The 23,002-nt window shown below is 44.9% G+C and overlaps 3 protein-coding genes across 4 annotated transcripts in view; 2 read left to right on the top strand and 1 right to left on the bottom strand.

Moving 5' to 3' along the window:
- Positions 1-4,886, top strand: part of TMEM59 (transmembrane protein 59) — a gene marked incomplete at its 5' end in the record, with an annotated part of 8,715 nt that extends 3,829 nt beyond the window's left edge. The window contains 6 exons of the mRNA XM_009077470.1: positions 1,152-1,246; positions 1,448-1,600; positions 1,875-1,959; positions 2,265-2,349; positions 3,107-3,215; positions 3,915-4,886. Of these exons, the coding sequence (XP_009075718.1) occupies positions 1,152-1,246; positions 1,448-1,600; positions 1,875-1,959; positions 2,265-2,349; positions 3,107-3,215; positions 3,915-4,070 (683 nt within the window). The remainder of the gene's footprint in view (positions 1-1,151; positions 1,247-1,447; positions 1,601-1,874; positions 1,960-2,264; positions 2,350-3,106; positions 3,216-3,914) is intronic.
- A 4,164-nt stretch (positions 4,887-9,050) lies between these two features.
- Positions 9,051-13,328, top strand: LDLRAD1 (low density lipoprotein receptor class A domain containing 1). The gene is made up of 6 exons (XM_009077469.1): positions 9,051-9,071; positions 9,469-9,523; positions 11,113-11,244; positions 11,632-11,769; positions 12,315-12,443; positions 13,183-13,328. The coding sequence occupies exons 1-6, from the start codon at positions 9,051-9,053 to the stop codon at positions 13,326-13,328; spliced, it is 621 nt and encodes a 206-aa protein (XP_009075717.1).
- Positions 13,329-16,609: 3,281 nt separating this feature from the next.
- LRRC42 (leucine rich repeat containing 42) lies at positions 16,610-22,904 on the bottom strand. 2 transcript variants are annotated; one of them, XM_009077466.1, is made up of 7 exons: positions 22,419-22,891; positions 20,039-20,170; positions 18,881-18,999; positions 17,869-17,957; positions 17,673-17,786; positions 17,436-17,520; positions 16,610-17,068 (listed from the first exon to the last, which is right to left on the bottom strand). In XM_009077466.1, the coding sequence occupies exons 1-7, from the start codon at positions 22,889-22,891 to the stop codon at positions 16,812-16,814; spliced, it is 1,269 nt and encodes a 422-aa protein (XP_009075714.1). In that variant the 3' UTR covers positions 16,610-16,811. The 2 variants fall into 2 exon arrangements, with proteins under 2 accessions (XP_009075714.1, XP_009075715.1); XM_009077467.1 differs by lacking the exon at positions 20,039-20,170 and having other exon boundaries at positions 22,419-22,904.
- Positions 22,905-23,002: the final 98 nt, after the last annotated feature.

The raw sequence follows: 23,002 nt of genomic DNA, 5'->3' as shown, positions 1-23,002 counted from the left end.
AGTTGCTAATGTGATACAAAGCTGCATTAAATACTCCAGAAATGGGCTAATGCTCTAGTCTGTCACACACTGTGTGATACAGCATGTCAGTCTGGTTGTCAAAACACAAAAGAGTGCCATAAAACAGGGTCATGTGGTACTAGACCACATGTAGAGTAATGGAACAGTTGCTTACTTTCTGGTTTAACTCTCCTTACTGGGGCTGTTGTCTTTGCTGGCTTATGTTCTGTAATCTGCTGGTGGGTGCCCTGACTAAGTATTCAGTGCTTGGCAGATACTTCTTGGCTGATCTGCTCGGTTCTGTCTCGTACAAACACTGGCTTGGTGGCAGTTGTAGCATGGAATTGCTGCTCAGGTGCCATGAGCTGAATACTCAAATGCTTAGCTGCTGGTGCCATGCTTCCTGCCAGATTCCTAGTCTTTATGATGGTCCGTTTGGTTCCTCTGGAAAACTGGGAGAGCTACTGTCCTCTGGTGCTACTTGGTTTGGTTCTTCAGTTCAGGTGCTGCTGCACCATTGTCCACCTAAGCTTTAGAGTTTTGGGGAAGAACTGTGCCCATGTATCATCTGCCTGATTTCTCCAGGGGCAGAATAATCTCAATTCCCTCAGAATCATTTGGGTTTCTTGGTCTTTATGATCTCTAATGAACAATTAATAGAAGCTATCTGTAGGACACTTAGTTGGCTTCATTTTCCATAAGAAGTTTCTGTACTAGCAGGAAATGCTTCTTTGATTTTCCTTTGATGCCATGACTTCTGCTGTTACCTCAAAGGGATTTAAGGGACTGGTGGTCCCTCTGTGCTTTTTAGGATTCCATCTCTGTTCTCTGAGGTAAGATTTGGTGAGAAGCTATAGTGCTAGTGGGAGGATCAATGAAAACTTTCATCCCTGAGTACAGCCAGGGCAGTGTTGGTGATCAGTTGCTCTGATTGCATTCAGATTCCAACTGCCTCATCTGTCAGAGCTCTGATTCTGTCATTAGACCTCAGAGCAAATGCTACCCTGGGAGTGATTGCCATATTTTCCCCAGCAAATGGGATTGTCAGTCTTTTAACTGCTGCTTTGTTTCTGATCCAACTTACACTGAGAATGTTTTCCTAACTAAAATGCAGAATTTGTCATCTCATTTGGGGAACTTCTTCCTTGCAGCCTGTACTGAAGCATACTCCCAATCTGATGAACAATATGCTTGCCATCTTGGATGCCAGAACCAATTGCCATTTGCTGAGTTAAGGCAAGAGCAAGTAAGTAGGTGACATGTTTTTCAAATACCACCTACTTGTTTCTGTTCAGTGTGTGTCTTCTCTCTTCTCAATTGCTTCAAACAGAAAATAAGTCTTCATAAGGACTGAAATCTAGACATGGGGCAAGGGGTGAGCAAGGACAAGGCTTTTGTCCTTTTCATGTAAAAGCAAGTAGAAAACATGACAATGTTGTCCTTGCAGTTAATGTCCCTGATGCCAAGGATTCATCTCCTCTTTCCTCTGACACTGGTGAGATCGTTCTGGAGTGACATGATGGATTCAGCTCAGAGCTTCATTACATCCTCATGGACCTTCTACCTTCAAGCAGATGATGGCAAAATTGTCATATTTCAGGTGCTTCCTTTTTTCATTGAGATGAAGGTGTCCTGGCTGTTAACCTTAACTCTGCTCCTTCCAGTCATAGAAAAGACTATAGAGCACTATCAGAAGGGTTTAGCTTTTGCTGGTATTTCACTGCCTTTAGGGCAAGTTTAACAGGAGGAAAGGTCAGACTTAGAAGCCTGGAGCATGTCTTAAGGTTAATTTCTGTATTAGATGTGAAAATGTAAGTTACCTAGATGAGTGGAAGCTTTCTAGCAGGATCTCCTAACTCCTTGTTTTGTTTTAGTCAAAGCCAGAAGTACAGTATGTTCCACAGCTTGATCAGGAAACTGGAGATACAAGAGGATCCTTGTCATTGAGTAAAACAGCCTGTAAGTTGTTCTTTGTGCTTTGGAGGAGTAAATGCAAATGTTCCCTGTCATGCAAAGAAAAAATAAACTTACAGGTGGCATATGAAAGCAATTTTAGAAAGCTGCAATGTAATTGTTTGCTGTGTAGAGAGCACTGTGTACACTTGGCGAAGTGTGGTAGAAACCAAGCTCGGGTGGAAACAGAAACCTGCAAGCTGGGGCTGTTTTAAAAGCTTCATTTTAGGCTCTCTGTATAGACAAGCTGTGTGGGGTTTGGGTCTTCTCTTTCACTGCTCTCCTGACCGCTGTTTGTGCTGTTGTTGCAGCAGACAGACGTGCAGGGAGCTCACAGGCATTCCGAGGGCTCTTTGAAGAGAGAGCAAACGACAGCTTTTTCAAGTGTCTTTCCATGTACGTATGCTCTGGGATGTCTGTACCCCCTGAGGAGTCTAATGTCCTTTCCTCTGTGTGTGGGAACACTGTTAAAAGGTCCCAAGGTGCCACAAGTGTGTAGGTTCAGGACACACAGCAGTTAAGACTGTATCTGTTATTGCTCCTTTGCTGTGCTGGCCCCATGTTGTTTGCTGTTCTGCCAACTTTGATTTTTCCTTTCCATTTCAAATGAACAACATATTGATAATTTCCTACACTGTTTTTGTTGGTGTTCTGTGAACTGTTTAATCAATACTGTGTTTTGCCTGTTCATTAGCTCTGGATGTGTTTCAGGGCAAAGCATCTGGTTTGTGTTTTGTTTGGGGATTGTCTGATAGGAAGCACACTGGTATGTCTCATTTCCAGGCTGAAAATACCCAGTACATCTTTATTAAAGCTTTACTGAAGATCAGCATGTTGATCCTGCTTTCCTTTATCCAGGTTACTTTCTCCGTAAAAGTTAACAAGTGAAGGACCAGTTAATTGCACCCCAAATGCATAACAAAAAATCTGTTTTCAAAACAGTAATCAGGAAGATGCTTAGGGCCAAATCCTGCAAGTCTTTTGTGGCACTGAACAGGCATTAGAGCACCCAGGAGGGAAGTGGGCAGTGTAGCTGGAAGAGCTAGAGACTAATGAATTGGCATGAAAGGCAGTCAAAATCGAGCCAAACTTTTTAGAGGTCCATTGTCTTGTATCCAGTATATGAAATTTAGCAATATTCTTCTCATTTCAGAAATTCCAGTTGGATTTTGACCACTACTCTCGTCCTGTCAGTGCTGGTGCTGCTCTGGATTTGTTGTGCCACTGTAGCTACAGCTGTGGAGCAGTATGTTCCATCTGAGGTACTGCATTTATAACTCAGAGCACTTGGAATTTATTCACTCTATCATTTTTATGCTACAGCTGTCCAGGGGCTGAGAAACATTTGGGGGAGGATTGGCTAGAAAGAGGTTTTTTCATTTTGTGGGTGTGGAGAGCAAACCAGTTTTGTTTATTTAAGTGATGGGTTTATAGCTGAGCAATTATTGCTCACTCCTGTGGCTCATAGGAGCTCTGAGCTTTACATGAGCCCAGCATGATGTCTGTGGTTTGTAGTGCTCTCCTCTCTACAACCTTCAGAATGGAGGTTGATTCTAATTTCTCATGGGACAAAGCTGTTCCAAGGGTTGGATGGTGTAGGTGGAAGCCTGCATGAGTTTAATCCAGGAGGATCAATGTGAAAACAGTGCCAGAGTATTGGTGAGTGCAGAGTCTGATCAGAGGGGAATGGGCACTCTCCCAGTGCCCAGAGAGTTCTGGCTCACAGGATTTGCAAACCAAAGGAGCTGTTACTCAAGCACTGTGTCTGCTTGTTCTGGCAGATCTAATACATTTCTTTTGGATGCAAATCCATTTCTTCCCCTGAATTTCAGATGTTGCAGAAACCTGGGTTAGCTGTGTTGCAGGGCTGCAGCCATCAGAACCTGGAGTGCAGTTGCACAATGGAATGTGTTTTATTCACAGTATGAAGAGTCTTAAAGTAACTTGTTTGACTGTTTCAGAAGCTGAGCATCTATGGAGATTTGGAATACCTGAATGAACAAAAACTGAACAAATACCCACCCTCTGCACTTGTTGTGGTTAGATGCAAGACTGAGGAACATGAAGAAGCAGGACCTCTTCCTACAAAAGTCAATCTGGATCAGTCTGCAATTTAAATAAGTCTCCACTGGATCCATAGACTAATTCTAACAGAGCTAGCAACTCCTTGATTGATTGTGGTGGCTCTTCAGATGAGAAGCTTAGCAGCCAGTCTTTAAATACAGATAAAGTTGCAGAATCAACAAATGTCGTGGGATTTTGTTTTCAACTAGTAGTGAAGATTCAGACATGAATTTCTGTTTGTTTCCAGGCATAATCACTTTTCACTGGTGTTTGCTATGTGTCTTTTTGCTTACAAAAGCTGTAAGCATGCTTTTCATGCTTCTGCCAGGACTCTCTCAAACTTACTTGTGTGTTCTAGGGTGTAATGTGTACATTCAGAGTTAGCTTTGTAAAGGTATAAGAAATTTTTAAGTAGGCAGGAGATGCCTTTTTAGTGTTGCACTTTCTGTTGTAGTTAAGAGAAAATATTATAAGATGATCTGCTGAATTTTTGTACCTGCTCATGTCCATGCACAAACAACTCTCTCTTCAAAAACAGATATATATTTTTTCTACAGAGTGGCAATATTTGAGATGGAAAGTATTTGTGAGGTACTGCAGGCTGGAACTCAGCTTGTGAGAGATGGAAACTCCATTAGAACTCATGAACATGTCTCTTCACACAGAACATAACATGGTCACTTATTTTTGTCAAACTTCAGCTTTTAAGTCTTAAATTGCTTGTAAAGTTAGCGCCTGTGTTTTCAGAAAAGTTCTGCTTTCTGTTCCTGATTAGCTATTCTGGTCTTGTAACTTCATTTACAGAAACAAGTTGATTCCTGAGAAATGAGAACAGACAAATAAAACTGACTGTATAGAAAACGTTGACTGTATAGCTTCTTGCTATGGTTAATTATTGACCACAGCAGGCTCGGGATGAAAGCCTGTCTGCAGCTTTCCTCTCATGGGCAACGTGACCTGGTTTTGCTGTATGATTCACTAACACAGCAACAACAACTAGCAATGTCCTCATGTTTCTAATCTAGTTTTTGCAGGTTTGGTATTTTTTTGAGATTATTATACATTGGTTCCCACAGTGTTGGCAAGTTGGGGGGGTGTGTGATTTATTTTCAGGCCTCTAAGTGTTTGAAGGCTGGTAGAAAAAAAAACCCAACAAACAAAACCAAACAACACCTTCAGGAGTTCTGGTGGTGAGAACAGTAGAGATTCTGGAGGATACAGCAGTGTGTGTGTGTTCCCTCACTGCTAAACCTGGCTCAGTGGTCATCCCTGGTTTGGAGCAGATGGTGTGTAACTGGAGCTGGTGGAGCCTTGCAGGGGCCGTGAGGCAGTGCCTGTGCAGTGCTGCTGCAGCCCCCAGCGAGCAGCACTCCAACAGCTTTGCTGTTGTGAGGTTTCAGAGCACTAAGGGATGTTAGTTTCAAGCAGGTTTCTCTCAGCATGCTCGAACTGCAATCTGAAGACTTAAATTAGCGGTACCTTTTCATGCTGAATTCTTTGGTGGGACAGCCCAGAAATTTGGGTTTCAGCTCCTCCGTGTGTAGGTGGCATTACTGCAGAGGCCTTGAGTGTGGCTGTTGTGAGAATGTGATGCTTTGGGAATGCTGTTCACTTGCAGCCGACAGGGACAGGAGATCCCTCTGCCCGCAGCAGTGGCTTAGCCGCGTTCCTGCGCTCAGTGCCAACCCCAGCCCAGCCCTGCTCTGCTGCAGGATGCCAGAGGTCAGATGGGATGTGTGCAGTAATGCTCAGCAATTATTTTGTCAGCACAGGTTTTATTTACTTCAGTGATCATTGCCTGTCTTCTTAGCAGTGTGTTGTTCAGGACTGCCTTTCCAGAAGGGACTTTAACAATCCCAGTTTTTCGTACTGAATAGCTCATGGCAACGTTTGGGAGTCTGTTAAAAGGTTTCCCTTTGCTATCACACATTGCTGCAGAGGGAGTGTTACAGCTCCATACACACATGGCTGTTTGCCTGTTTCAATGGGGACAGTGCAACCTCTGTTACACTGATGACTTGATCTCACAAAACTTTCTCTTCAAAACTTTATTGCTTACAGTCCTGGGCTGGAGTTAAGCAAACAACTTGTGCTTTCATTGGGTGTTTTGTTTGCTGTTTAATGCCATTTCAGCCGAGTGATCTGTGCAGTGGAGCCAGCGATTCAGCAATGTGCTGTTGGGTCACAGCAGCTCTGTGCCTGTGGCACTCTGGCACTTGGCACTGCTGTATCCAGAGCGAGCCAGAGCCTGAGGAATTTAAGTGTTGTGCTTGTAAGCTCTTGTCAAAGGATCTTCCCTCAGTAAAATCAGATGCTGGCTAAGCTGCAATAATTGAACTGTTTCTCAAGATTTTTAATCTAAATGGACTCTGAGCTATCTTGGCATTTAACTTTGAAAAATGTCGTGTCCTAGTAATTTTTTTCTTCAATGTTTGACTTCCTGACATCCTCATTTTCAGAAGCTGCAATTTAGGTTTGATCTCTGCTCAAAACCACTGTTTAAATGAAGGGTTCTAAGTTACTGAAATTGCAGGGGGAACACATTTTATATTCTCTTTAGGCATATGTTCAGCTGAACCTGTATCAGATTTTAAATGGCATCATCTTGACACAAATGAGGCAACTCTCAAGTGTGTGCCATTCATTGCTGGCAGAAATATCCATGGTATGTTTGGGGGGAATTGGGGTTTTTTTTTAGGTGCTAGAATTACCAAGTGTCCTATCATACTGGAGATCTTCATCTGTGTTCCCTCTCCAGCTTCTCTCATCTTTGGCAAAGATTTTTGTTACGCTTTTTTTTAAGTTCAGCAAGGTGTTTTTTGTGTTTCTTACCCCATTCTCATGAACTGTTTTTCCTGAACTACAAGCAGTGTCTGATGTGGGGTAACTGCTCTACAACCCAACTGCCTGCTGGCTGCAGCTGAGCTTGGTAATCTTGGGGTAGGAAATAGATGGTGCTAGATGTCAGGTCTGAGAATCAGAGAGCTGTTTAGGTTGGGAAAGACCTCTATGATTATCGAGTTCAGCTATTCCCCCTGCACTGCCAAGGCCACCACTAAACCATGTCCCCAAGTGCCACATGGCATTTAATTCCCTCCAGGGATGGTGACTACACCACCCTGGGCAGTCTGTGCCAATGTCTGACAACCCTTTCAGTGAAGAATATTTTTCTGCTATACAATCTAAACCTCCCCTGGCACAAGTTGAGGCTGTTTCCCCTTGTCCTGTCACTTATTACATGGGAGAAGAGACTCACCCCCACCTGGCTACAACCTCCTTTCAGGTAGTTGTAGAGGGTGATAAAGTCTCCCTGAATCCTCTTTCTTTAAACTGAGCCCTCAGAGCTCCCTCAGCTGCTCCTCATCAGATTTGTGTTCCAGACTCTTCCCCAACCCTATTCCCTTCCCTGTATATGTCTTATGGACATTTGCCTCTAAGGGTGGGTTTGCTCCACATTTTGAACAGTTCATTATGGATGGTTCTGTGGGGGATGCATAGCTGTCCTGCTTCACCTGGCTCTTACACAAGGCTCTTGGCAAACTCACCACCATCTAATAAGCTTTCTGAAGGCTCAAAATAGTTCTTCTGTATCAAATCTGTTCAGAAACTAAAACTTGCTCTTTAAGGAGCAAGCTATTCAGAATTTAAGATACCTTTTGTCTGATGTTCTGCCACATTGTAGCTGATGCCCAGACTTGCAGAATGTTTGCTGCTTGGCATTTGCTGTTTTCACCCAAAATCCCCTTTGGAACAGGAGGACTTTGCAGCACCAACTTTAACAGTGATGTATTTCCATGAGAAGCTTCTGCTTTGGACAAATTGGTGCTGCTGTGCTGAAGGAGGAGCTCCTACGAGACTGTTTTGGATTCTGGCTGCTCTGAGTGCAGGGTTGGCAGGTGCCCTGGTCATGAAGAGTATATCAACACAGTGTAACTGTGAGGGTGGGTTGGATGTGTGGGGATGGCAAGGAAAGTAGTTGCTCCTCTAGATGTTCCTCTGTGTCAGGCATTATTTGCTGCTTTGAATCAATTCAAGGTACCTGTTTTGAGACCAGCTTAGATGCAATCTTGCTACCAGCCCATCCTCTGAAGCCCTGGTGAGCTGGTTTTGCTGGTGCTTGGGGAGGAATTGTGATCTGTGACGTGGCAACAATTCAGAAGCCCTTGAATCCCATGGATCCTCCTGTAGGCAAGAAGAGCACAAACTCCTCAAACTGGTGCTTTTTCTCCCCACTACCCCCATGGCAAAGCTGCCTGCTTGTGACATTTTATCCTCGAAGCTGCTGAACTCCCCTCTGCATGTGCTGAGCTGAGACCTGCAGCCAGTTTAGAAGGCTGCAATCTATTTTTAAGTTCGTGTTAGCTACAGGCTGAGCTGCTGGGACTTACTGTAGGCCTGGAAGTTCAAGTATGCAGTAAAATATGACCCTGGAGGATTTGCTATGCTTGTTGCCCAAGCAGGGAAGCTGTTCCAGATGGTTCTATCCTGCAGGTCTCTGCTGAGATCTGATCATCTGGCAGGAGCCTGGGTTGATGCTGCCACAAGGTCAGTGTCAGCTCTGTCTTGGGCCGGAGGTGGGGAGAAAGGAGACTTGCATGAAAATGATCAGACTCTTTTCTCTCAAGCTTTCATAGTGAAGAGGGGTTTTCCCTGATCAGCACTAGGGTAAATGCAGTCAGCATCAGCTAAAGCTGAGTGTTCATCTTCCAGACTGGCACCAGGAGTGGCAGCAGGATTCTCAGCTTCCAAGATCTCCATGTCCTTTATGTTTTGTCTAATGCTCTGTTGTATTAAAGCAAGATGAAACCAGGAGGAATGAGAAGCAAACCACAAATTGTGCTTTCAACCAGAGCTGGAGCACAGGCTCAGCACTGCCCTTCCCATCCCCTTCTGCCTGCAAGCCTGGGCAGCAGCACACTCCTTGCTTTCCTGCCTCTGTTGGGTTTGTATCCTGGGTAACATCACTCGTGGTAAGGTGTAGAAAACTCTCTGCAGTCCTTTGGGCTGCTTCAAGGACTGTAGCTCTGGGAAGCATGAACAAAATTCACCCCCAGGTACAGTCCTCCTTCAGAAAAATCTTACAGCTGTTGCCTCAAGTACATGTGTTCTTGATAGTGTTGTTTGCCTGATCTCTTTATCACTGCTTTCTGTGAGATTTCGAGTGGTTTCTACTTAATTTGATACAAAAGGAAAAGTGTTGATATAAAGCTCTGGACTTGGTGAGTGTTTGTTTTATAAATAGGTAATTAAGATTTGAAAGGTGATCTGACTGATTGCCTTGGGAGTTCAATCTGGGATATGTTTCCACTGAGGTAATTTTTGCTTGTGTGTAATAATAAAGGAGTACATTAAATATTCCTTGGCTAAGATGATGTGAGAAGTAGAAAGGCAAAGCTTGTGTGGCTACTGTGTGCTGCTTCTGTAAACAACCATTTATCCCTTTCCTTCCAGAGGAATGGTGGTGTAGCTACTTGGGGCTCAACAAAGTCCTCCTCTGGAGAAAGAGGTAATGAATAAAATGCAGGGGTTTATTATTAAAGTATAAATCAATTGAGATTATCTACGTAATGTAAAATACCACCAGTATCTATGGTCTGTTTGGACTGATTTTCCCCCTTTCTGTGTAGTGAAATGTCCAGACCACAAAATGAACAAACTTCAGCTGTTCTGGCCTGGAGTTGGCAGTTGTATGGTATAGGGATAGTTAATCCTTGTCTGTCACAGAAGGGCTCATAATGAGCTTGCTGTAGGTTTTCCATATGTCTTAATAACCAAATTTCAGCCAATGTTGCCCATAGGAGCAAGGTGAGAAGGAGAAGGTGAAGGTGAGATCAAACAGAACCAATAGCAAATCTACAGATCAGGTTGCAACATTTCATCACTGCCCCATTATTTTATACTTATATCTGTTTGGAACTGTTGTGCTCTCTGCTCAGAGGTGTTTTGTAGACAGAGCCATGCTGCAATTCACCACTTCTCTTCTGAGCTGAAATGTTGTGTGTTTGGTTCCTGCTCGAGCGTGACAGAGCAGGAGGTTGACTCAGCCAGGATCCCTCTGCTGTTGAGCAAAGGCTGTGCCTTTGCTTGAGTTTGTATGACACAACAACTAAGTAAACACTAAGCACAGCTAAGACAAATTCCAACTTCAAAGCTCTCTAAGCTCTTAAAAGTTTTTAAAACTAATTAAAGCTCCTTAAGTTCAGATTTGCCGAAGTCAATTATACAGGAGGGTTGTCTTACGTCTTAAATGTGTTTCTGAGATGACCACGTCAATATTTTTGCTGCTGGTCTGGAAATCCTAAGGAATGCAGGAAGATATCCATGTTGGTTTAGAGGCAAAGCACCAGTGGTGCAGGTGGTTGAGGTGAGGGAGGGTCACTGCTGTTGCTCCTACGTGTGCTGCCATTGTGCTGCAATCACTATGGGTTTGGCCTTTAGCTTCTGCATTTGGTTTGATTTATGTACATAACTTTCTGAAAGCTGGAGTCCCTGGAATGTTGCTGTGCCCTGGAGATGCCTTTGGGGAGGGAACGAGCAGCTCTTTGACCTTCTCCCACCATTTTGAGCTGATAATCCAGTCTCGTTCTGTGGGAGTGTTAGAGCCCTGGTTGGGTCAGAAAGCCCCAGGTGCTGTAAAATGAAATCTCACCTCCTGGGGAGTTTTGCCATGGGCTCTAGATGGGCACCTTCCCCAGCCTTACACCAACCTTCTCTGTGTTTCCGTGGCACTGCTGTTCCACAGGGTTGGGCAGGATCTTAGCCTTCTCCACCCTTCGGCATCCGAGTCCCCTGAGTGAGCTCCAGCAGAGACAGTATTTGTGCTGTTCAACCCCAGCACTCTATCAGAGCAGCATGAGTTCTTCCACACTGCAAGCAGTGAAATTCCCTAGGAGGAGGTGCTTAACATTGGAGTTTGACTATTGACACTCAACTATCAACCCCTAAACCCCAGCAGCACCCCCCGCCCCATGTGCAGAGCCCTGAAACAGCAACCTCGTGTCTCTGCACCAATCCCCTCTGAAACACCCTGACCCCATTCTCAGCCCTGCCAGACCCTTCCCCATCCCCTCACCTCTCACTCTTGCCTCCCAACAGGTCCCTGCCGTCCATGTGGTTCCTGCACCAGCTGCACACGGAGGCGTATCTGCATCTGTGCCATAGCACTGCTCATCCTCTTAGCTGCTGTGGGCATGGGGGTGGCCCTGGGACTCCTGCCACGGGCACCAGGTTGTATCCCAAGAGTTGTTATGTTTTGGGTAAGGGAGGCAGAAATGATGCTATGTGAGAACAGCCCTCACATCCTTCACTGTGTGTTAAGTGGTGCTTTCCAGCACAGAGCAGGAGGAAGGAAAGGGATCAGCAGAGTGGTGTGGGACTGGTGCCTTGCAGGGCACCAGCTGTTCCTCAGCTCCACTGTCCTGCTCTGTAGGGCTGAGGTAACTCTTGGTGGCACCATCAGGCTTAAAACTTGCTGCAGAACTTACCAGAGATTAAACCTGGCCCCTGGTTATTTCCAAAACAAATGAATTTCAGAAATCCCTCTGTCTTCCCCTTGATGTGTTCCCCATATCATGAAAATGCTGGAAAATAAAGGATTTCTTGCTTCCCCCTCAGTGAACCGTTTCTGCACAGCCTCCAACAACCAGACAGGCTTCTTGTGTGATGACAGAGCGACCTGCATCCCTGCCAGCCAGGTCTGTGACAGAGCCAGCAACTGCAGGGACGGAGAGGATGAGCAGGAGAAGCTCTGTGGTGAGTGGTTTTGTTGTGACTGTCCCCCTCAGGCTGGTCCTTCTGGTGTGAGGCAGAGCAGCTGATGTTCCTCTAATCCTGCTCCGTGCTCTGGCCGTGTATGGGAGCAGATGAACTTGGTAGATCCTTTGTAGGGCAGGTGCTGAGAGATGGCACTGCCCAAAACCTAGCAGGAGTGCCAGGAATCAGAGACTCCAAGCTCCTCTGGTCTTCCTAGGGATTTTTTTTTAAGCCATGATGCAGTTTCTGTGCATTGGTGAGGCTGTATTGCCTCCATGGGTAATTTATTGTCCAGTCACCCTGGGAAAAAAACCTCATTAAAGCAGAAGGTTGGAGTACTCTGACTCTGCTTCTGGCTCAGCCACAAGCATCCCCTTCCCTCTCCAACTGCAGCTTCCCCATCTGTGGTGTTATCCATACACTGACACCACATGGGGAAGGACTGACCAGCTCCCCATGCCAGCAGCCTTTGGTGGCTGCCATGCCCATTGTAGCCAGTGTCTGCCTGGTGGAGTTAAGTGTGTCCCATGTGTCCACTCTTGCAGGTGACTTGCCCCACAGCCTCCCAGGATACCTGGTTTTCCACTGCAGTAACCCCACGTCCTGGGTCTATGCTGATCAGAGGTGTAACGGGATGAACGACTGTGGAGACTGCTCTGATGAGATAGGGAGCTGTAAGTCTCTGCTCTGGCTACTGTTGGACAACAGGTCTGTTTTGCTGACGGATTGCAATAGGTTTTGCATGTGTGGTGTTCATGGATGCTGCTGGAATCACCTGAAGGCTGGCATCTACCACTAAAACACAGAATAGCTGGGATAGGATGTATGAACCATCCCATCAGCTGCCAAGGGTTCTGTGTCAAGGCCTCATGGCAGCCAAGAGAGGAAAGACTCTATGCTTTGCTCACAGACCCGAAAGTCACTTCTCCATGGCTTGTTGAGTGTGGAGCAGTCTCATTGTGATGCATAGCTATAGGCAGCAGTGACCATTCAAACTGGCCTTTGGTAGTTGGTCAGGGGAAGGGCATGTCTCTGAGCCAGGGGGACTGAGTGTGCCTCAGCAGCTTCGCTTGCTAAAATGAGCAGCAGGTTTGTTCCTAAGTCACCATCCTGGTTCTGAACAACAGAAAAAAGAATTACAGCTAGTTTTTCCTCCCAGAATGGCTTGTCTGCCACGAAGGTCATTGCAATGTCACACTCTGTGGTTGTGTGCCACAAGTAGCACCAAGTGAGCATCATCTTTGGTGGGTTCACAGTCGCAAGGTTGTCACCAGTGGCTTTTCTTCTGGGAGGTGAAAGGGTTTTACCTGTGTAAGAAAGGAGGGAAGGAGTCAGTGCAGCAGAAGAAGCATTTTTATTCCTTGTTTTCCTGAAACAGAAGCATTTCTGTTCCCTGTTTTCTATCCCTCCCAGTGGCCTCCTGTCCCCTGTGTGGGTGGGAGTGGTGGAGCTGCAGCCCTGTGCACTATGAGTACTGCTCCTGCATCCCCAGGAGGCTGTGCCAGGATGGCATCCAGCACTGCCTCGGCTGGTCCGATGAGTACATCTGCAGGCCATGAAGTTCTGGCACCCACTGGCACCAGAGACAGCAGGGTGCTTCCCACACTGTCACCTTTGAGCCTTGGTGTCCTCCTGCTCTGCCACCCACTTGGGAAGCTCCAGCCCAAGCAAATCCTCAGCAGCAGCACAGTGACACTGAGCAGGGACCAAGGGTATGTGGCAGCCCATGCTGCAGGCTGGACACTGGCTGTGGGACACCTCTAAGGGTTCTCCTCTCATGAGGTGAAGCCCTTCTGCATGGGCAGAGCACTGTCCTGCAGCATTCACTTGATGGGTTGTGTGTGATTGCTGGAGACTGTTCACCTGCCACTGCTGACACAGACATGATGCCTAGGCAGCCCTGGGCAAGAAGTTTCTCCTGTAAGGACCTGCTGGTGCCTTTGCAGGCAGCCAGCTGAGGATACATTGAGGACTGCCCTAAGGAGCAGGAGCTGAGTAAGGTGAGCCTCCAACATGTCTTCATACTCCTGATCCTCATGGCCAGGAGGAGAAGCTTCTATTTGTGTTCAAAACACATCTGCAGATGGTTTCAGCAGTGGCTTTGAGAGCTCTGTCCTGGGCACTTCCTTGGGAATGACATCATGAGATGCTGCTGCTCAGGTCACTTCCTGCTTTCTTCTCAAACCATGAAAGGCAACGTGGAGAATGTAAAGGAAAAATGAAGTGGAGCAGTTTTAGGGTTTGTGGGGATCAATCACTGTGTCCCTGTGACCATGTAGCTGTCCCCGACAGTCAGGGCAGGGAAACAGAATGTATATAAACTGGATAGTTTTGGAGCAGCAGGTTGAGAACAGCCATGGGGTTGGGATGCATTTCACTCAAGTTGGCAAAGAAAGGAGGAAGAAAAAGCTGCAGCCCTGGAACAGAGAGCAGCAGAAAACCAAGTGCTGCTCTCAAGGTGGTGTGGGATGACACCAGATCTGTTTGCTGCTTGTTTTGTTCCTCTGCCAGCAAGGCAGGATCAGGCAGCCAAGCCTTCAAAGCAGTTCTCAGGATATAGGTATGGACATGACACTGAAATTTAAGAAAGATGTGGTCTTCTCTGCTCCTTTGAAAATTTCATCTGCATCTAAAACACCATCTCTGAGAAAAACCCACACGTACAGTGAAGTGAGTGCACTTACTTTTCTAGGCCCAAAATAAACATCAAGTGATCTTTTTCCCATAACCACCCCAGGTCACAGATATTTAAAAATAAAACCCTGTTCACTCATTTCCTCTCTGTCCTGTGATGTGCAACTCTGCATGTCATCATAACTTGGATCAGCGCTGAATGTTGCTTCTAATTTGTCCCTAGGATACAGCTAGAGATCTGAGAGATCTTTAAATAGCTTTACAGTATTGTGACTCATACTTCACCTGGAATGAGATGGCAAAACTCTGCATGGGGAAATTTTAAAGCTACATTTACTAACTTGTTCCTTCCTCTCCAGGTCTGGAGAGGGGGATGGTTTGTTTTCTCAGTGCTGCAGCTTGGAAGAGAGGCTTAGAGTTTCTAGTCTCAATCAAAGCCTGAAATTGGAGGTGCACATTTTTACTGGAGAGTCACAGGCACCTAACCCCTCAGGAAAGCTGTGTTGGGGTTGCAAAACAGAGATAGAGTTACTGTAGTTGCTATTGTTTCTCTGTTACCCCAAATTATGTTCTGGAGCAGCCACTGAGGAAGCCTTGCAGCATCTCTTAAGGGGAGCTCAAGGAGGGCTGATTCAGAGGCAGTGCTACAGGGACAGCCTCTATTCCTTGGGAAGAGGAGCTTCTCTCCCATTCAGATTGGGTTCAGCCATGGACTGTTTGGCTGTTCCTTGGCTTTGAAGTGGATGTGCAACAAGCTCTCTGCATTGGGAGGGGGTGGTGGACCATAACTGCTGCACCCACCTGCAGGGCAATGGTCAGAAGGAGGGGGAGAGGAGGGGGAGAAAAACTCATCCCTCACAATGGGAACTGCATATGTAGAACAGAACAACTGTACTTAGTAAGGATAGAACCAATCAGCTGTTAAAAAAATGTATAGGACTCCTCATGCTCAGCATAGGGCACAGCCGGTATGATTGGAAAGAAGAACAATATTTTTACCACGGTCAGATTAGCAGATCTCCAGTGGTGGAAGGGCTGAAGATTCCATGGTGGCTGTTGCACCAGAAGCAGCTTGGGGAGGAGGACTACACTTGAGTGCCACAGCCACCTTCCTGCCTGCTGAGCTGCTGTTTTGAGTCACTGTTTCTGCCATTATTTGCCTCGGCAGAGAGCTGATGTAGTCGTCAGTGAAGCTATTAATAGCCTTGAGTTTCTGGGAAAAAAACATAGGGTTTGAATGCAAGTGTGCCTGTTTTGTTTGTGTGTGGTCCTTTTTTAAGGGAAATTCAGCAATAAGAATAGAGAGAGAAAGGGGTTTTGCTCTTTATGCATTTTGAGCTGAAGTTTTTCTTTCTTCTTTATGATTTCCAAGGATGCGTTGCTTTTCATGTCAATGAAGTGTGGTAAACAACAGTGTAAAAGGAAGATACCCTTTAAATAAGCATTAGTTGAGGAAACCTGGAGTAAGTTTTTGGACATAGGCCTAAGAGCACAATGATGGTTGCAGTGCCCAGCTCATGGGCACTGTGCACTTCAGCCAGTTTTGATGGAAACACACAGGGCAGGAATTCAGTGAAAAACAGTTACCTGCAGCATTACAGCTGCACAGACCAATGCAGAATGGGTCTGAGTAGGTGTTTTACAGCAAATATGTGTAATTCATGTCATATCAAAGTATGAACTTCCCTGAATGTTTACAGATGGGGACGTATGGTTAGTGCATTGCAGGCACACTGAGAACAGGCTTTAAACCACAGAATGCTCTCAAATGCAGTGAATTTGCTTCTAAGGGAGAACATATTACAACTGCAGAGCCCAATCTCTATAGTAACCCTGTTTCAGCTTTCATTGCCTGGGCTAAAATGAGAGAGAAAGGGCACTTCTGTTCCACTTTGAGCTTCTGCAGTAACTGCTGCTGAGGGGTAACTGCCTTTGCCTCCCTCCCCTGGGACCTGTGCTTACCCTCTCTGCTCCCTCCCTCTGTCACAGCTCCATCAGCGCAGCCTGGTGCGTTCAGGCTGAGGTTTCTGTTCTAGCAGCAGTATTAACATCCCAGGGCACTTGACAAGCATCATTTCAGATGAGCTGCAGTGATTAGTCTCCTGCCCTCAGGAGGCAGGAGAGGAGGAGGGACAGGACCAGCTGTTTTTGTGAATAATTTCTACACCAGAAGAATTAGTTAAGGATGACAACAAAAACTTTATTTGAAAAAATTATTATGTATTGAAAATATAAAGTAGTATCATCAACCTTTCCCTTGCCTCTATCCCTCCCCAAACACAGGTTAACCCACAAGCATGTCACAGCAACCAGATTGAACAGTGCTGGTCTCCTTTGTTACTCCCTCTCAGTATCTCTAAATCCTGTCATCAGCAAGAAAACAAACAAAAGACCCACTTCTCTCTGACTCAGTAGGCATTTAACAAATCCCAGTCCTCCACAGTGAGGCACAGATGCTTCTGTTTGGAAGTCCTTTCTCTCTCATGTTCAGCCAAAGCTCTTTTCTTATTGTTCTTTAATTCATGGCTGCCTGCAACCTCCTTTTTCAAAGGTAAGTGGCAACTTTGAACCTTTTCCTTGTAGAACTGCAAGTTTCCAGATGCTTTAGCTTCTGCCTCCACCAGTGTGCATTTGACTACTTCCTCTATTCTGTGGGTCTTGCCATCTACAAGGAAAAGAAATCAAGTTTAGATTAGGAGAAAAACAGAATTATGCTGTACAATGCATACTTATGGTGCAAATTCCAGCTTGGAATACTGACTGATGAAATGAGCATGAGGGGAAAATAACCTTGATATTTAGAACTCAGAGTGTTAAGGAGGAAACTCAGTAGTTATATGTTGCCCTAAGCATGTCACCATGCTATGCTTGGATTATCCAGCAGTCTAACACATGAAGAAACTCAAGCCCATGATAATGCAGTTACACAAAACACCTGAGATGCTATTTGTGCTAGAAAAACACCAAGCATGGAAATATTCCTCCTAGAAAAGGAGATAAATAAACCATGTGCTGTCCATGCAGTTACGTACAGAAGCGCAGAGTTGCTGTTCTGGATCTCAAGTTGTCCTGGGGCTTGATGGCCTCCATGACTGCCTGCTCCCACTGCAGAACTGTCTGAAATAACATCGCAAGGAGTTAAAATGTTTCTGGTAAAATTTACAGAAATATCCCTGGAAACAACTCCATCCCTTATTCTTTCCTATTTAGTGACTTCATGCTCTATAAGGCCAATTTCTGGAGAATAAACCAGACTGAAATCCCCATACCTGCTCTGCCCATCCCTCTGTTTTGCAGTTACTGTGATCAAACTCTTTCAGAGGCACTTTTGAGTGAGCCAGGCCTAGCTGCGTTTGGATCTGCTTAATGACAGCATCCACGTCCTAGGGAGAAGGGAAACAAAGCAGTCAGAGGGCAACAACATACATTGCACTTGTCCAGTAAACTTTGTCTGATGCTTTTTACCTTGAGACCTGTCCCAGAAATGTCCAAACAATTCAGTTTCTTGAAAGAAAGAAGGTATCGAATTCCCACATCTGTGATTTTAGGGTTACCTGTAAGGTCAAGCAAAGTTAATTAAGTTGCTGTGGGTGATGTGGAAGAAGATCATTAGAATAACAAGAAACTATTTGTTTCAAAATCTAATATTGGAACAAGAGGGGTTGGTCTTTTTTTTTTTTTTTTGCAGTAAGCTTCAAGTGAGTAAAGACTGACTTTTCCCTCTAATGATCAAAACACAAAATTTACAATACCAATTCTCAAACACTTAAAAATATTTATGCAAGTAGCAAGTGGCTGAAACTCCAGGTATGACCTGTGCCTTCTGCAAGGCTGGTGAAATCTGGGGTTGAGTTGATCAATCAACAAAACAGAATCACAGAACCACAGAATGTTAAGGGGTTGGAATGGACCTTGCAGATCATCCAGCCCCAACCCCCTGCCCTGGACACCTCCCACCAGAGCAGGTTGCTCAAGGCTTCATCCAACCTGGCTTTGAGCACTGCCAGGGTTGGGGCAGCCACAGCCTCCCTGGGCAACCTGTGCCACTGTCTCACCACCGTCACAGGAAAAAACTTCTTTCTAATATCTAATCTAAATTTCCCTTTTTCAATTTATCCCCATTACTCCTTGTCCCATCACTACAGCTCCTGATGAACAGTCCCTCTTCAGCTCCCCTATAGCCCCTTCTGATCTTGGAAGGTTGCTATGAGGTCTCCACACAACCTTCTCTTCTCCAGGCTGAACTGCCCCAACTTTCTCAGCCTGTCTTCATAGGGAAGGTGATCCAATCCTCTGATCAGCTTCATGGCCTCCTCTGGACTTGCTCCAGCAGTTCCACGTCCTTCTTATGTTGGGGACACCAGAACTGTGTGCAGCATTCCAGGTAAGGTCTCACGAGCACAGAGTTTACTCTATTCCTTCATCCATACAGGAATAAGGTATACAGTTAACTGATATGAAACCATGAAGCACTTACAGGACAAGTCTAACACCAGCAAGTTCTCAAGTCCCTTTTTCAGCACGCGGACTGGCGTGGTCATTCTGCGCAGGCCAACGTCGGACAGGGAGTTATCCTTCAGGAGAAGTCGTTTCACACTGGCAGGAGAGACACAAACACATGGTTTATGGCCATTATTTTAGACAGTTTTGCAAAATACCCTCAAACTTTGTATCAGAAGGTCATCCTGTGCCAACTCTTCAGCCTGCTTTGTTAATGGTAGTGAAAAGCAGTGAGAAAGGAGCCTGAGTTAGCAGGGATAACAAATCCCTCTGTATTGCCCCTGGTAGCTCAACAAGAGCACTGCTCGAGCAGCTATTCCCAGAGCTCCAGTGACAAACCAATCCTAGAGCCAAACATTTGCTAACAGAGACAATAAGGCTCTTTATGCACTGAAGGTCTTTAAACCAAAGCTGCCAAACTCAAATGCACTCAAAACTAAGAAACATGCTTGGCAAAACGAGAGAGGACAGATTGGATAAGAGATACAGCAATGATTTTGAGAAAGTAATGAGGTATTATAACACAGATGAGCAAAACTCAGGGCACTTCAAGAGAAAACCCTGATGCAAAATGCACCAAAATCTTATAATAATAAGTAATATAATATCCCCTAATTAGCAGTCATCCTGCCTATTGATTTCCACATTTTTCTACTTGTCATTCTTTAGTATCAAACAAAATTACAACATTTGTTGGTTTGAGATGTTAATTAACCCAATATTCAACCTCTTGCTTGCAGAAATCTTCATCTAGAATGCTGGTTTGGTTAAAAATTTGGTTGATAAATTTCCCTCTTAAAAAAGGAAATAAAAGGGTAAAACTGTTCCCAAGATGCTGTTTTTACCAGGCCTATGGAGATTATAAGAAGTCAATTTAAAAACATGAGACAGTAAATTATCTTGCACATTTATGGGACCTTTTATGATTCAGTGTGTGCTTTGGATCATGTTCTTTGTGTAAAATAAATTATGTATTTTGTTTGCCTCAAGAACAGGTTTTATGAACCACCAAAATCTTCAGCCTTACACAATGCTGTCTGTGAAGTTTCCCTTTTAAAGTCACAGCCTGATTTTTTGACAGCTTAGTGATAGGAAAGAAAGTGTCACTTTTAGCTGTGTGTCAAGAAATTGGTACCTAGACAGGGCCTCTTTGGTGAGGTGTTCCAGCAGCTCATGTTCATCTCCAAGTTTACAACAGGAGAGATCCAAACACGTCAGCTCCCGGAAAGACTTGATTTCTTCCAGCTTTTCAGAGACAACCAGGTATCTGCAAAGAGCAAAAGAACACCCACCAGTGCTCAGACACATAAGAAGTGACACAAGCATAATGCAGTCATTTCTGGTAAGTATCTGTGTGAAAATTGACAGACACTAGGCAGCTGCACTAAGTACCTTTTTACGTGCAGTTGGCACATAACACGTCTGAGTTCCAAGTCTTCTTCTTAAATAAATGTCATGGTTCTGTTTTGATCCTAAATATTGGACTAACAAGACTTCAATTTGCAAATATCACAATTAGGGACTTCTTTACAGATTACTGTTGTCTTATTTCAGAGTAATGCAAAATAGATATCCCATAAATCAACTTCACAAACTGCTCTTCCTCAGTATCTAGTAGGTGTGTGGACAAACCCACACTCACCCAGGTTTAAAATCCAATTTAAATGTCTCAGGACAGTTTGTCAAATAGCAAAATGTTACTTTTTATATATGTCAATAAAATACTTGACTAGGGATAAAAGTGCAGGACTAACCAGAGCTGTGACTACAGCCCAGGCAGCAGTTACTCCGTGGGGTTTTTTTTCAGCTGTGCTGGTTCCCTGATCTGATTCACTCTGCAGCCATGCAAACATCTGTGCTGGAGCTATTCAGTAGGAGGTTTAGAGATGGGAACAAACCACTAAAGAACGGCAGGCATGAGTATGCAGTAATAAGCACGTAGCCACTGATACCTCCCCTGCAGTCACCTCTGTCCCTGTGGCAAGACAAGCTCCACATTCACTAATCTCTCCTGAATTTACCTTATATTCCCCATGGCAAGACAGACCCTGAGGTCAGTGTCTTCACTGCTGACACAAGGGGTGCTCCCTAATTTGACCCCTCAAGGAATACCTCTTTGGCTGTGCAAATAAGTGGAGCTCAATATCCTCCCAGTGTAAGTTTACCTATCACATTACCCCCCCAACCCCTTTTGCCATGCAATTCTTACATAAGACACTGGCACAGGTTGCCCAGGGAGGCTATGGATGCCCCAACCCTGGCAGTGTTCAAAGCCAGGTTGGATGAAGCCTTAAGCAACCTGCTCTGGTGGGAGGTGTCCCTGTCCAGGGCAGGGGGTTGGGGCTGGATGATCTTTAAGGTCCCTTCCAACCCCTTAACATCCTATGATGATATGATGATTCAGCTATGCAGAAGGCAGTGCATACAGGCAGAGCACAGGCCAATTTTTGAGAGATTCTTAGCTTGGGGGTTGTGAAGAGAAGACTGGGTTCTTTTAGAAATAAAATTCATCAGAAAATGCCCTCATGCCTTACTTCCTGAATTTCAAAGACTTGATACTTAACTCAGCTTTCTGTAATGGCAAAAGATGCCAGAAGTAACTTAATTTCTGGAATAAGCCCATAAAATTATCTGTGCCAGAGATAAAAAGGGACTAGGTTTAAAGGATAAAACAAAGGATAATTGACTTCTACTCAAACATTCCTACTGTGCTCAGAACACCCTTGGCACTTCAGATGAATATGCCTGTACTTTGATTTTAAACTGGATAAACTATCCTTTTTTCAAGTGCAGAGATGGTTATATTACTGGGAAAGACTTCAGTAGGAGCAAGCATTTAAAAACATAATCCAGTTTTAAGCTTGGCAAGACTCCTTCAGTGAAAGATGTGGACATTGAGAAGATGGAAAAACTAGTGCTGGACTGTAAACAGGACCTTGCTAAAGAACGTTAAATATGGGGATGGAAACCTCAATAAACTAAGGTAAAACCTGCCTGACTTCAAAGCCTGTAACTTACCTACAAACTGTATCTTATTCTGAGCCCCCAAAATGAAACAGAACAACAAGCTTATAGCAAATAAACCTACAGTTTGCAGAGGTGTATTTATCTGTACAGTCAGCTATGTTGAAATGCTTATGAACAGCAATTACAAAAACATCCCATGAAATGCCTGAGAAGGCATTAAACACATGGATTGCTATGGAAGTGCTGATTACTACTGTTAAAAACTAGTTGCAGGTTTAATCCTTCACGTAAGATTCCCTGTTAGTTAACAGGGATATAGTCTGTATTATGATTTGTACCTTGGCTTGAAACCACCAGCTACACTGGTAGGAAACGGACGGGACAAAAAAAAGCAAGCAGAAGAATTGGATGAGGCTCAGGTAATTACATCAAATTTGGGTGGTGTTATAAGCCCAAGAGATATTTTTGTTCATTTAGTTTAGGGAAACGTTGCAGTGTGCTAGCACAAAGCCCTAGCAGTGACAATATTTCTCAGTGAACACACTTACCTGTTCCGCAAGCACAATGAACATAGCACCAAACTGCCATAGGCTTCAGTAAACTTCTGTAGAGCTCTCAGTCCCGTCACTGGCTCTGTGAACTTTTGCCTTGCTTCTGCTGCTGAAAAGAGCTTTTCAGCAATCTGCTCTGGGAAACCAATCAACGAGTCAATGTGATCTACGTTGTCAGAAATGTAACCCAGCACTAGGCTGAAGAGAGACTTGGCCGAGTAGCGGAGATTCCCCTCCTTAGTGTAGGTGAAGATGAAGTGATCAGTCCTCTGCCTCCTTGCCCTATCGTCCTCCCTGTTCATGCAAAGCTCCACTGAAAAACTTCTGGAAAAAAGCCTAAAAGGTCTCGTTTTGGCAGGGACATTCTGTATGCCGCCCGCACCCTGATTCACTACGTGCAGCTTCCCATTTTCACGCACGTAGATTGGCCCAGTATCCACATGGCTTTCTGAGTGGAGGCAATAAGACATTCCCCTCGACCAGTTCTGCAAAAACAAACCACAGACAGGTAAAGGATCACCACAGAGGGAACACACGACCCAGGAAAGCCCCCAAACCTGGCAGCTCCCCTCAGTGCCCCG

The sequence above is a fragment of the Acanthisitta chloris genome, unplaced genomic scaffold (assembly GCF_000695815.1).
Source record: "Acanthisitta chloris isolate BGI_N310 unplaced genomic scaffold, ASM69581v1 scaffold13726, whole genome shotgun sequence".
In the NCBI taxonomy this organism is placed as follows: Eukaryota; Metazoa; Chordata; class Aves; order Passeriformes; family Acanthisittidae; genus Acanthisitta; species Acanthisitta chloris.
This window is presented reverse-complemented; position numbering and strand designations above follow the sequence as displayed.